General features: G+C 43.6%; 1 protein-coding gene across 1 annotated transcript in view; it reads left to right on the forward strand.

Moving 5' to 3' along the window:
- Positions 1 to 14,179, forward strand: part of TCERG1L (transcription elongation regulator 1 like) — a 1,322,664-nt gene that overhangs the window by 1,275,779 nt on the left and 32,706 nt on the right. The window contains exons 11-12 of the mRNA XM_078643487.1: positions 3,438 to 3,527; positions 7,072 to 7,190. Coding sequence (XP_078499613.1) covers positions 3,438 to 3,527; positions 7,072 to 7,190 — 209 coding nt within the window. The remainder of the gene's footprint in view (positions 1 to 3,437; positions 3,528 to 7,071; positions 7,191 to 14,179) is intronic.

Genomic DNA, 14,179 nt, shown 5'->3' on the forward strand with positions numbered 1-14,179 from the left:
ATCTCGTGATTTCAAGGTTCTGCAACCAGTACACAACAAGGAGTTACGAGTCCCATTTATTCCGGCGCCATTTTGGGCGAGGACGGGCAGGTCCAGGATATAGTCAAAATGTCTCTACCAACCATCGACTATGATGATGTTCATATGCTGTATTTATTAGAGTAACACTCATCTGTCCACATGAAATTAATTTGCCACAATCTAAACATGTCATTTTAATCTTTCCAAAGTTCTTCTAAATATTTGGGACCGTTTCCCTTGCCTCTGATGCTGTCAGTGCCACTTCTTTGATGAATGTACTAGCAGGTCAGGGGTTCTCCTCCAAATCTCTCTTTTATGCAGCACTATAATTAATTGGTGCCACCTCTCCATATGACAATGCATGGTATAGTTACCATAACTATATTTTTTTTCGGTTCCTCTGGAGAGTTCATCGTGGCAGATGAAGCGTGTAACGTACCGGGCATTTACCTTTTTTTGCATGTACAGGAAAGGAAAAAAAAAATCGAGCGTCCGAGTTCTAAGGTGTCCCAGGGCCATTTTAGTGGACCAGGCCCAAATCCAAAGAACAGGCCGCCATTTTAAGAGTCCTGTTGCAGCCGCCTGTCGCTGTAGCATCAAGAGCTGCCGAAACTCAGCTGAATGGCAACTGAAACGGTAAAGGGGCGCCCCACTACAGCAGACGAGCCTCCACCTAGGAAGGCCCGTTCACGCCGCCTCCCCCCCCCCCTTCGGGCACCCGACGCCGTTATTCGGAGCAGTATTGTAGGATGGCCACACCAGTGCGGCAACTTGCTAGACATCACCTCGGTGGTAACCGAATCTCAACGCCTTGTGGTGTCTTCTATTCAGAAAACATTGTTATGCTGCCTTCGACCTATTCGCCGCAAGTGCGCACACAACTCAACTGCATAGCTTGCTAGACACCACCTCGGTGCCATCCGGATCTTGGAATCTCAGCGCCTTTTGGTGTCTTCTCTTCAGAAAATATTGTTGCGCTGCCTTTGGCCCCATTCGCACATCGGTCCGCTACTGACGCCATCTCACAGGCTAATGGGGCGCCCCACGCCGACTTTCAGCATTGTAGGATGACCACACCAGTACAGCAACTTGCTAGACATCACCTCGGTGCCATCCGGATCTCGGCGCCCCACTGCAGATGAAGTGCCTCTCAACTATGAAACCACCACGGTGACATCCGGATCTTGGCGCGTTGTGCTGCCTTCGGCCTATTCGCACATCGGTCCGCTACTGACGCCATCTCACAGGCTAATGGGGCGCCCCACGCCGACTTTCAGCATTGTAGGATGACCACACCAGTACAGCAACTTGCTAGACATCACCTCGGTGCCATCCGGATCTTGGCATCTCAACGCCTAGTGGTATCTTCCATACAGAAAATATTGTTGCGCTGCCTTTGACCCCATTCGCACATCGGTCCGCAACTTAGACATCACCTCGGTGCCATCCGGATCTTGGCATCTCAGCGCCTTGTGGTGTCAGTCAGAAAATATTGTTGCGCTGCCTTTGGCCCCATTCGCACATCAGTCCGCTACTGACACCATCTCACAGGCCAACAGGGCGCCCCACGCCGACTTTTACCATTGTAGGTCATACCCCAGCTAATAGCAACTCCATTTTTTTATTATACTAATAGTGAATAATGAAACATTATTCACTATTGGTATAATAAAAATCGACAGGACACAAAAAACCCGAGCCCCAACTAATGGCCATAGGGATGAGCTTTCCCAGTGCTTCTTGAACTGATTTTGCGACATCTGAGGTCAGGGGTCACAAAGGTAGAACCAGGGGTCACAAAAGGCAAGCCAGGGTCACAACGGTGACCCCTGGGGAGCCCCTAAATGGCTTCCAAGCAAGAATTCAGAATCATAACCAAAAGATCGCAGCAGATAAGGACAAATCAGCTGTAGATATTTAAGTTACTGAACTATTTTCTGAGTTGATTTTCTCAGAGAAGCATTTCTCATTTTATATAAACATTCTAAATTATTTTTAAAACTTCAATACAATTGTATGGCTGCAACAGATATACTGCTAATGATCCTTGCCTGCTCTTCACTACCACATAGAATTGCAAACCTAAATTTGGAGAGTAATTAATGCAAGTAAATAGCATCATTTGCCCCCATGCTGGGCAGCTAAAAGATAATAAATAAAGAGTTTCAGTGGGTTGGCTCACCTGGGGCCCTGCTGCCACTGAACCTGCTGTAAAAAGGGTTTCTATGCTTCTTTTCATAAATCAGAGTGTGCATTTCCGGAGCCAACTTTGTGGCGACCTCCCAGTACTATTTAAACACACAAACCTTGTTGGATTGGGACAGTAGCCTAGATAAAGCAAGTGCAATGAAGGAATTGTGGAAAGAGTCGAGTCAGTTTGTCACCTCAGTCTTTTGTCTCTGCCTTAATTGCCTCGCTGAATCCTAATGTTTCTGCTAATGAAGCAGAACGTCTTGATAAAGTAAGGCACTCAAGCACCACCTGGCTCCCCTTCTTCTTCACCTGCTGCTTCCCCTCAATTAGTTCCGTCGGAGACAGATTGATGGTGTGGATTTCTATGGTTGGAGCCTCTGAAAAGAAAAGGTTTGACTGCAATACTAAAGGAGTTATCTGCCTTTCTTTTCCCAAGTTATGACTGAACTTCAAGGTGGTCTTCATGCAGATGGTGCCTGCTTGTTTTTCCCCATTTGGAGAGGGTATTAGTACACACTATGACATACCACACCCCGCAGCTTCACACAGCTGAATATTAATGGTCTGGAGCAGACACCCTAGAGCCGTACTATTGAAACTGACCAGGGGAGCAAGGGGTGCTTGTGCCCCGTTCTTGGGACCCACGCTACTTTGGTATTATAGAAGGTTCTACAGATGCTTGTGTGTCCCCTTTTATTGCACAAATTCTGCCGGCTCACATTTTTAGACAGAGCAGTCACAATGGCCATGTCTCTCATCTGCAACAGGCTATCACCTTGTGCATATGAGGATACACTTTGGGGCAGATTTACAAGAAAGTGATGCATCTGTAAAGATGCGTCAGTTTTCCTGCGTCACCAATAGAAACCCTTGAACAACTATGGATGCGCCGTATTTACAATACGGTGCTCCATGGTGCAAGGATTGACATGCGTCAGAAATTCTGACGTATATGTTGACGCAAAAGTCACTCATTGCTGGAGTTGTGTCACAAGCACAATGCAACTCCCGCAATTGGTGATATATTAGTTTTGCCATCTTGCATATTCAATGAGCGAGAAACATTCACCTGGGAATTTGCACAGGAATTTCATTTTTTTTAAACAAAATAAATATTCAAGGACGATGTGCACGTTATTCCTCTATCAATTTATCGCGATTTCACTAAAGTGGAGAACGTAAGAGTACAGTCATGAAAATAAATATGTGAAATTGTTTTCTAGGTGTCGGCGTTTTCTACATGGGAGAAAGAATTACATAAGATTGTATTTGACCCTCGTTATCTGTTATTGAACTCTGAGGAAAGGAAACAGGTACGTTTTCTAAGATTACTGCCTACTCTGATGCTACCTCCTCTTCCATTTGTATTTACTTGCTTTCTCGAGTGTAAATAGTTAATGTACATTCCACAGGGGAGAACAAGACAAGTACATCGATAGGAACATGTATTGTATGCATCCCAATTGAGAATACCAATCAGGACTTCCTATAGTGAACTGGAAACTATGCCAAGTAGTCTGTTCGAGGAGTTTGTCTCATGCATGTGGATGGATAGTGGATACTTAGCTTTATTCGATTTTTGTTTAAAAATCATAAAAGCATACATTTAAAAACACTCATGACAAGAGTTACATACAAAAACACAAAATGGCATAAAGATAAAAACATTTCACCATGTTATGTAAATAAATTCCTTGTGTCATAGTTGCATTCGTGGTTAACCATACCCATGGCCAATGTACATTGTTACAGGGTGGTTGAAGGCGGAAAAGCCATGGCCACACAGTGCACGGATGTTACTGCGCTTCGTGTGGGCTGGCTCTGCCCTTGGTTTTAGTTGAGGGGTGAGTACCCTGCTTGGGTAAAAGTCGCATAGGTCCCAGATGGATATAGGGCCAACACCTTCACGAGGGTACAAAGATCGCAGGTAGGGAACGACTGAACTGCTTCTAAATTTTATAAGAACGAGGTCACCATCAATATCTTTTTGTAAGGGGCCTAACCAGCCCACTCTTCTAACAGATATGATGGTCCCATCAAAACCCATGGGCAGGGGCCTGTTTTTTGTTAACCAGTATATGACTTTATTGAGTAAGTCTTGTTCCCGCTCAGTTTTTCCATTTTTAATTACTGGAACTCCTGCTAGAACACACACAAAGGGTGCAGCCTCCGGGGGTAGCTGAATGTGAGTTGTGTTATTATTTGGGTCTACTCTTATAGCAGTATGTTGTAAAGGACCCGGTTTATGGTTAACTTTAGGTGCATTGGGGGGTGGAAGGGTAGGGACCAATGGTTGAGATTGGTTGTTACTGTTCGTACCAGGTGGATTGGGACAGATTGATGTTACAGGATTTTCAGTACAAGTTAGGTTGGCCTTAATGCATTTCTCCATTCCCAACAACCTATCCTCTAGGGTGGCGATTTTAGCAATTAATGGCGAAATGAGTGAGCCAACCATTAGTTCAATCTGGGCCAGAAAGTTCGCATTGAAAGAGGTAATCCATTGGTCTATTCTATCTTCCAATTTTAGAAGGGTGTTAGTCGTAGTCAGTGGAGAGCTAAGACACAGTTTTTGTTGTTTTGATGTATTCCCTATGGGCTTGGCCCCATCCCACTTCCTTTTACTAGATGAGGGTTGAGGAGAAGTAGTGTGTGGTGTTTTGGCATTGGATTGGGGAAATTGTACCAGAGGACTGGCGATTGGGGTTGACATACTGGAACGTTTAGCGTGGCAAGGGGAAAAACTTGTGGTTACGTTTCTGGCTTCCACAGTTTCATAGCTTGTTTTGCAGAGGGAATTTAGCTCATCCAACAGCGAAAGATGTTGCGCTGTACCATTCGTAGGGTCGGCCGGTTGATCAATGGATATGCTAGAATTGGCAGATTCATTCATGATGGCGGTGGACGGAGATGGCCTTCCTAGAGTTTGTGGCCCTACGTACATGCCTCTCTGGCTGATTGATTTCTTGGTCGCCCCCTTATGCGTCATCATGGGGTGTGTAAATGTTAGGCTATAATAAAGCCTCAAGAAATTCGATGGTTTTAGAGGACTTTCAGCTAAGGTCCAGTTTGTAAATCCTTGCCAAATTGTCAGTTAGTTCAAAAATTTGGTACCTTAGCAATGTGATGATGTCAGGGGGGGTGGCCCCGTCCCGTCCTCCTCGTGCCTCGGAGGGCCACAGAGGGCCTGCCCTTTGCCCGGGATTCACCCGGCACCGCCCGCGCACGTCCCTCGGGCCGTAATTGGAGCGTTGTAATTATCCTCCCTGGTGTCCTGGGGGTGGGGCTGCCGGTCCGCTCTCAGCCTCCTGGGACAGGAAGTCCAGCTGCGTCCCCCGCTCTCCCCAAGCAAGAACAGATGGCAGGGTCGATGCGTCTCCCGCAAAGCGGGAGGCGCGAGAAGTATTTCAGATTTACCCGGTGTCCAGGGGGTGGGGCTGCTGGTCCGCTCTCAGCCTCCTGGGACCGGTAGTCCCGCTGCGTCCCCCGCTCTCCCCAAGCAAGAGCAGATGGCAGGGTCGATGCGTCTCCCGCGAAGCCGGAGGCGCGAGAAGTATTTCAGATTTCCCTGGTGTCCAGGGGGTGGGGCTGCCGGTCCGCTCTCAGCCTCCTGGGACAGGTAGTCCCGCTGCGTCCCCCGCTCTCCCTAAGCAAGAACAGATGGCAGGGTCGATGCGTCTCCCGCAAAGCGAGAGGCGCGAGAAGTATTTCAGATTTCCCCGGTGTCCAGGGGGTGGGGCTGCCGGTCCGCTCTCAGCCTCCTGGGACAGGTAGTCCCGCTGCGTCCCCCGCTCTCCCCAAGCAAGAACAGATGGCAGGGTCGATGCATCTCCCGCGAAGCGGGAGGCGCAAGAAGTATTTCAGATTTCCCCGGTGGCCAGGGGGTGGGGCTGCCGGTCCGCTCTCAGCCTCCTGGGACAGGTAGTCCCGCTGCCTCCCCCGCTCTCCCCAAGCAAGAACAGATGGCAGGGTCGATGCGTCTCCCGCAAAGCGGGAGGCGCGAGAAGTATTTCAGATTTCCCCGATGTCCAGGGGGTGGGGCTGCCGGTCCGCTCTGAGCCTCCTGGGACAGGTAGTCCCGCTGCGTCCCCCGCTCTCCCCAAGCAAGAACAGATGGCAGGGTCGATGCGTCTCCCGCGAAGCGGGAGGCGCGAGAAGTATTTCAGATTTCCCCGGTGTCCAGGGGGTGGGGCTGCCGGTCCGCTCTCAGCCTCCTTGGACAGGTAGTCCCGCTGCGTCCCCCGCTCTCCCCAAGCAAGAACAGATGGCAGGGTCGATGCATGTAGAATGATGTAGCACAGAGAACTTCCTATCTAGTAACTTTACCGTGGGCCAGACGCCTGATAGAGATATGAGCAAACGTTTCAGGTATGGTGTTCATCGAGCCGTCCTTTCTGACATGTTATTGCACTATGAGTCTATGCAACCGACACCGCGTTTTAGAAAGTCTTTATGCCTTACCTACATCTGTGCATAGCAAAGTCGTGGATACGATTCTCATGACAGAATTTCCATTTAAGAACTTAAGGATACATTTTTTATACGTTTGAGATCATTATGTTATTTCAATGTAGAAATCTGAATAAAATATTCATAAAATGGGTTGCATATGTTAACTTGAATATGAGACCTTGGAAGATGCCGAGACTTCATGTACATTCTACATTCATTTAAATCTGTAAAAACGTCTAGATTCCATAAAAGGAACATCTTTCATTCAGATTCAGTTCCTAATCAATTTATAACAAGACGTTGTTTCTGTTTTGTTTTGTTTAATTTCCCAAAATGAATTATAATATTGCCTTTAAAAAAAAAAAAGTCAGTATGAGACAGTCTACCTAATTATCTTTCCCAAAGGTTTTTGAACAGTTTGTAAAGACAAGAATAAAAGAAGAATATAAGGAAAAGAAGTGTAAATTATTACTGGCCAAAGAAGGATTCAAGAAGCTTCTGGAGGAATCTAAGGTCTCTCATAGGTGGGTATGTCATGCAGAGTTTGGTGCTCTGTGTGCAGAACATTTTAATGAGTTAGGCTTTCAGACATTCTTGCGTCCATATTCTTAAGAAACAGAAACAATGCACAGAATGGGCAACATATTGGTACATTGTTTAGACCACCATGGTACCGATTCAAAATTCGCTGAATAGTGCGACAGGAGAATGTTGGCATAATTTAAGTATGTTTTGGGTAATTCAAGCAAATATGTCTGAGGTAAATATGCCTAATTTAGGCATGTCGGAGTTTACTTGTGTATTTTTATAAAATATATGTATGCAACTGATTTGCTTCTTTGTTTCTACCTATACGAGTTTCCATGACTTGAATTTATTAAGCATGCCTACATATTGTTATGTTTTTCGTAAAATGTCATATTCTTATTTCGCTTTACCTTTACCGTTTTTAAAATAACCTGTACAGTTTATAAAAAGAAACAATTAAAAGTCTCCTTTTTGACGCCAGTCCTATCATTTTTATGCAGTATAGAGAATTAGCAGGAATATAACCCTGGTGTTTGCTCACCTCTTCCGCAATCAATGTCCCAGCCCACTCCCCTGAGAACTTCCCCTGACGTGAACTCATTAAAGTTGCCATATCTTACCAAGGATGTAGTGCTTCACTCAGATTTCGTTTAACAGCCTAATGGATCCTTGGAATTGTAGATCTCAGACATTCATTTCCAATTGTACTCATGCACCCAATAACAATGATTTGAAAAAGAAAAGCCAATGACTGGACTAGCATGTTGTCAGTGGCATGGAGTCATCTGGTAAGGTTTAAAGTAAGCTGATATATATATATTTTAATTGGAGGTGTGTGTATCTTGCATATATTGCATTTATTAATGCAAATGTCAAGCTTTGTTAACCCATCTTCAACTATTAATTTACCAGTCAATGTTTTTGTTAATTTTACTGTTTTTGAGAAGTCCTATTGGTAGGGATTTCTGCCACAAGAAGCCATTGCTATAACTAGGCAATATTTTTTGAATTTCTATAACATGCTACATAAGCAATGGATGCTTTTTGAAAGAACCATCAAGAAGTTACTCCTATGGAAAGCATGTATGCCTTTCACCAAAGGAGTATTTTAATTGGAAAGAGGAATTTGAAAGTGCTGCTCTCTGCTGATGAATTCAAAAGAGTGAGGAAATACTTCAGACATATCCAACATCAGCCGCACAGATATTCAATGGCAAATACTTCATTGTTAGTGCAGACACTTTAATGGAGTCCATACATCATAATGCATTAGGGAGGACTGGTGCTAACATGCCAGCAGAGTACTCCACACCCACCATCGACAATTGTTATTTTCCTCTCATGGGAGCTGGCTTGATGAACCATTGGATGCACCTGTAGCACTTAGAGGCATTTGACCTAAGACACTGAGAGCAGCATGGCAAGTACTAAGCCCCACTAAAAGAAAGAACTGCTCTACCTGGTGATTAATGCCAAGCAGCAAAACAAGACTAATGATGTCCAGCATGATTTTGGGTAATATTTTAACGCAATAGTACAAACTTTACAGTAAATGGCATATTTTGAAATGTACTAATGAAAACTGATGTTAAAATGCCAGCAGTATCCCAGACTGAAGAAGGAATTAATTGAGAATCAGTTGATTTGTTAATAAGTATTAAAGAAATGTAACTTTCAGAAAATTACCTTTTCCCTGCCTGAAGTCCCTTGATGCTAATTTGCATTACTCTTGAGCTTATGAGGTCGATAGTTAGCTTAATTAAGGTATAAAAAAGACTCAAGATTTCGCACAGGAGCCCACAGGAGCCCACAATAGTCTGAACTTTGGCTCTATTGAATATTCAGAGTGGAGGCTGTGGGCATTCTGTTGATAACACAGTGTCAATCCTACCTGACAGGGCTGTTGAGCCGCATAAACACTTTGATTGCACTTGAAAGGGGGAGAACAGGATGCTAGGATAATTGTTCAGTATCCCTGTTTCATTACCAAAGAACCCTGCTTTTGTCCTACCATAATTCTGTCTCTGTTTGTTGAAGGTATAATGCCTGCTTGAATTAGATATTAGTGTTAGATGTGGCAGTAGGCTGGGAATACCATAGTACACTCACCAATCACACCCTGAACCTCAGAGCCCATGTTTAGTGTGACCAAAGATGTTTGTTATGTTGTGTTTGCCCTGACAAAATGTGTTTTGGGTCCATTCAATCAAGAAATGCTGCAAAAGTGGATCGGCCAGTGCCTGTGAACGTTTACTCCACTGGTCAGAACAGAAGTAGGAGTGGGATAGGGTGTCTCCCATCTACAATTTTGGATCTTCACTCAGCCTTCTACAGAACACTCCTGGACTTGCAAAAGGAAACCAGGTGGAGTGAACCTTCTGCAGTTGGAATCTTTGTCCTGCAAGAAGGACCTAAAGGGGTTGGAATCCTTCAATTTAAAATCCAAGTAAACAAAGATCTCCTAGGATCATAAAGTTGATCTTGGGGTTGGCCCTAGCTGAAGAGGAGATTCCTGTAAAGAATCATCCCATCTGTACAATGGTAACTGCAGCTGGACTGTACTTTGATACCACCTACTGCCTGCCACCCTGATAATTCCTAAGTCCCTAGTGCCTTTCCTGAGGTTCTGTGCACCATAAAGGTGTACTCATGTGGTTGTTAGGTCACCAAAAGAAGTTTTAGGACTCTTTTAAAACTGTTTCTCAAGGAACTAACTGCAAAAAATATCCAACAGGAAGTTCCATGGCATCAGATTGAAATCTGGTTTGTCTTGCATGGAGAAGAGTGTTTCCTCAGGAAAAACTACAAAGTCCCTTATCAGAAACGTTTTTAACATTCCTTACCTCAAGACCCTAGTGGTACAACTGACTTGGTGTATTCAATCCACACCACATCATGGCTGGACTCAATAATGCCTTGCTGCAGGTCTACCTTGACCATTGACTACCACGGGCTGTGCTATTTTCACTTAAATATTTAAACAATCATATCACTAGTTTCACTTATTAGATTTCTGTCAAATTGATGTCAATTTATGTATTGAATTTGTCATTTTTTGTATACAGTGGTGTGAGGTTTGTAATGCATTGTGTTTTTTGACTTTTTAAATGTTTTGGTTCTTCTAAATGCTTTACACAGTTTAGTTGAGTCTGTCTGCTCCGTACTATGGAAGGTTTACTCTATGTAGTTCACCATGTCTTACTGGACTGTGCAGCTAAAGAACTCTACTACCAATTGAAAAATTGCAGTGATAGTGCTAAGATAATATTTTGATTGACATTATGAGTAATAACCAAATAATGATCCTTAGAGGCAAAGAACATTTGTGCAGCTTGAACAAATGGAATGCTTTTTTTACATTTGGTGTAACAAAGTGATTTATCAATTAGATGATAGACCATCATAAGTAATCAAGTCACTATCCTGTTAGGTGCAGTCAAGGATTTCAATAAATTAAACCATAGCTCAATCTCTACAAGCTATGGCATAGAGCAGACAGGATTATTTTAATGAAAATGTCTAAATCATTTAGAAGTACCAAAACAGTTAGAAATAAATAACACAATAAAAACTTCACTGCAATTTATTAAAAGAGAGAAAAAAAACTAGTAAGCAAAATGAGACAAATTCAATAAGGAGAACTGTAGACATGAATTTATAAAGATTTAAGTGAAAATAGTGGAATAAGCACAAAGCACTAATGATAGTCTATGGAGTTGGTATACCGAGACATTGGGCAATTTGAGGTTAATTGAATGGAATTGATGTGAATAGGTCCTGGTGAAAGTCTAGAAGTCAAAAGGTTTGGAAAGATTCTACGTCCCAGTGATGAAAGGGACTATGTCACTTTTTGAGAATAAAAATATTCCCTGAGCTGGCCACCACTGACATTGTAGCTGCCGCCCTCAAATTGAAGGCTGGATACCATTTGTCCAGCTGGAGCATGAGCTCTGGTACTTTTGGGATTTCTCTCTGAAAAATATCTACGTCCCAAAGGCGAATGGGATTTAGTAATTTTGCAAAGCTGTTAGGAGTCTTCAGCTGAACGAAGCTGAAATTTAATCTAATGACATGGAACTGCCAGTCAGATACCTTTTCCTAGAACTTCAGGGATGTCCCAGAGGAATACGTTTCAAAAGTTGCCAAAATTACCTCTTGTACCTAAACTATCATACTAGTAAATGTCTGGGCCCCCCAGGCCCTCAAGAGAGGGAGGAACTTAAAGACTCCAAGGGTGTCATGAAGATGCCTACAGTAAAGTCCAGTCTAGGTCCAGGTGTCAATTGTCACTGTGTACTTAAGGGAAAATATCTCTTGCAGTTCGTTATGTCCATGTATCTGCACAGGAGGTCAGCAAACTGACCCTTGCAGTCCACTTCTGTGTCCTTGGTACAAGAGAGTACAGATGGCGTCCTTCAGGTCTCATCGCAGGCCACAGACAGTGGGTCCCATCCTTTTCTGATCTCCCATAGGTCTAGACAGTGTTCTGAGGAGGTGTCCTGGTCAAACACATTTATTCCTGGTATCATACAGTGGATGGGGTTGACTCCTGGGCACTTTGTAACTAATTAGATAAAAGTTCACAGGGGCAACCAGTCACACTTTTTCAGCTGTTCCTGTTTGGCCTAATACAAACAATTCTACAGTGCCCTTCACTTTTTAATTTAAGATGGAGAAATAATGTAAGTTTGAGCCTAGTCACTCGGGGAACATACCATTATTAATGTCACACCTGTTCCACCCTTGAATATTATGCTCCCTTCCTGTCATCTAGAAAATTGGAACTCTCCAAATCCAAGAAACAAGGTTTTATTTCCTTTTTATCTTTTCAGGTCACATCTTGTCCTAGCACTATATAAAGTATTCAATTTGAGTCTAAGTTGTATCACAATTGTACCTTGCCTGTTAGACCGGTCACTAGACTCACCTCAACGTCCTGTATACCATGTGTTTCTGTTATCCTCTTTTTGCTTCTCGCCTTGCTGTTTGGCTAGGGCAGTAGGAAGAGTTTTTTCAGGACTCCAGTTTTAATCCATTCCTACAGGTGACTTCAGAGATAATTTCAGTCTACCAGTGTAATCCTAAAGTCTGGTGTATCAACTCGAGATAAAAGGCCAAATCTATGCTCATAGAAGGTCCTTTAACCATTGTCAACAAGACCTGCTCTTGACGGGCTATGACACCCTGAAATGAGAAGAACGGCTGTAAATAAATTAACTCTAAAGTGCAAAGCTTAACCTCTAATAATGGTCTTTATGCTAATCTCTAGCAGTTTTGCAACAAGGGTAATTTGACTATCTTTTGGCAAGTATGGCTAAATTGAAATTCAGCAGGCAACCTTGAAAGCAAAGAGTTTCTAGACAATTGTCAAAACCACTATGCCAAAAGAAATATCCAATGTGGGATTCATAGTGAGTCAAACAACTGGAAATGCACTGGTGTGTACATGCCTTTTTTTAGGCAGGTCAGCCCTATTGGAAATGGGTGTATTGTTTGTTAAGGCATGATTACCCACCTAAAGAAATATTCACTGTTCTTGTCATAGTGAACACTTAAATTCACTAAATGAACCGGAGCTCTAACCATTGGTAGCTATGACACATAACAGACAGGCTTAACTTAGAGGCATTGTGTAACACATTTATGCAATGCTGGAAGAGCAATGAAGGCAAAACACAACACAAGAAAAATGCCACATCAATTTAGAAAATGTAACAAATAAAAGGATACCAAAGAGTTATGAATTTTTAAAGCTTCAAACAGCATTAAGCACCAACCACGGTCATCTGGTTGTGCTTGACCTGTACAGGCACAATTAAGCCTGACTGCGAAGGAGCATGGTTCAGATGGAGTGCCCAGGTTGAACCTGGTCAGAAGTTTTGCCTTGGAATTTAGACTTTGAATTGGAAATAAAAAATGCTCTGCGGGGCAAGGCAGCTAGCTGTGGCCAAAAAAGAACACTCCATGTCATCTTACTGCAAACAGACTACGTCTCAGTGAAGCCATTGACATTTGGTGGGAAATCTCCCAAAAGGAGAAATTTCAATTTTGTGCTCAAGGAAGGGCCACGCCGGCTTGATACTTCTGGCCTCTTCAATCAGTGAATATTTCTACCGATGACCTAAGTAATTTTTTGTTGGAGCTCAGATTCTTCCAGCGGTGCAAGCTGCAAGTTGTAGCTGACGATGGCTTCATGAGTCTGGATACCATGAGATCCTTGCTGATTGAAAGTGCAGCTGCTGCCACCTGTTCCAATTAAGCCTGGGCAGAGTTCTTGGAGCTCTGTTGTGCGAAACTCCGCAAAGTGCAAAACAAAATCTGCTGCACTGCGCGGAGGTCTAGTGCGTTAGGTAAATGCTGTTTGCAGTGATTTTCAGTGCCGGGTGTTTGTCCACACTGTGCAACCATCACAAATGGCACAACTGCTTCCTTTCTGCCACTCGAGTAGATTTTTTTACTTGAGCAACAGCTTTCTCAAAGCGAACGGATGGTTTCTCAATGCGAGCGGTCGCGAACATACACGACCACTCGCAATGAGAAATCTGGAGGGAGGTTGATTTTTTGCGCTCGCCAACTTGATGTTGAAGACCACAAACAAGGAAAAATCTCGCAGGGAGGTGGATTTCCCATGTTCAAGATCGCCAACTCGACGTTGAAGACCACAAACTAGGAAAAATGTCGCCGGGAGGTGGATTTTCCTCGCTTCCGGTTGCCAAATTGATGTTGACGAGCGTAAAGTGGAGTCCACAAAACTATGCCAATTCCATAAGCGCAGTGGAGTTTACCACCCAGACTTAGTTTCAATAGCATTTTAGGTTTTATTGTGCAACCTTTGAATCTTTGAAGCCATTCTCACCCCAGAAGTGTAGATATTCATTATATGACTAGACACAATAAAACAAATTGCACGCAATGAGTGTGTTGGGAATTCTCAACCAGTATTTTTTAGTGCCAGTATTAGGGCTTTTAATTCTGCCAGCTGAGT

Source organism: Lissotriton helveticus, chromosome 5_1, assembly GCF_964261635.1.
Source record: "Lissotriton helveticus chromosome 5_1, aLisHel1.1, whole genome shotgun sequence".
In the NCBI taxonomy this organism is placed as follows: domain Eukaryota; kingdom Metazoa; phylum Chordata; class Amphibia; order Caudata; family Salamandridae; genus Lissotriton; species Lissotriton helveticus.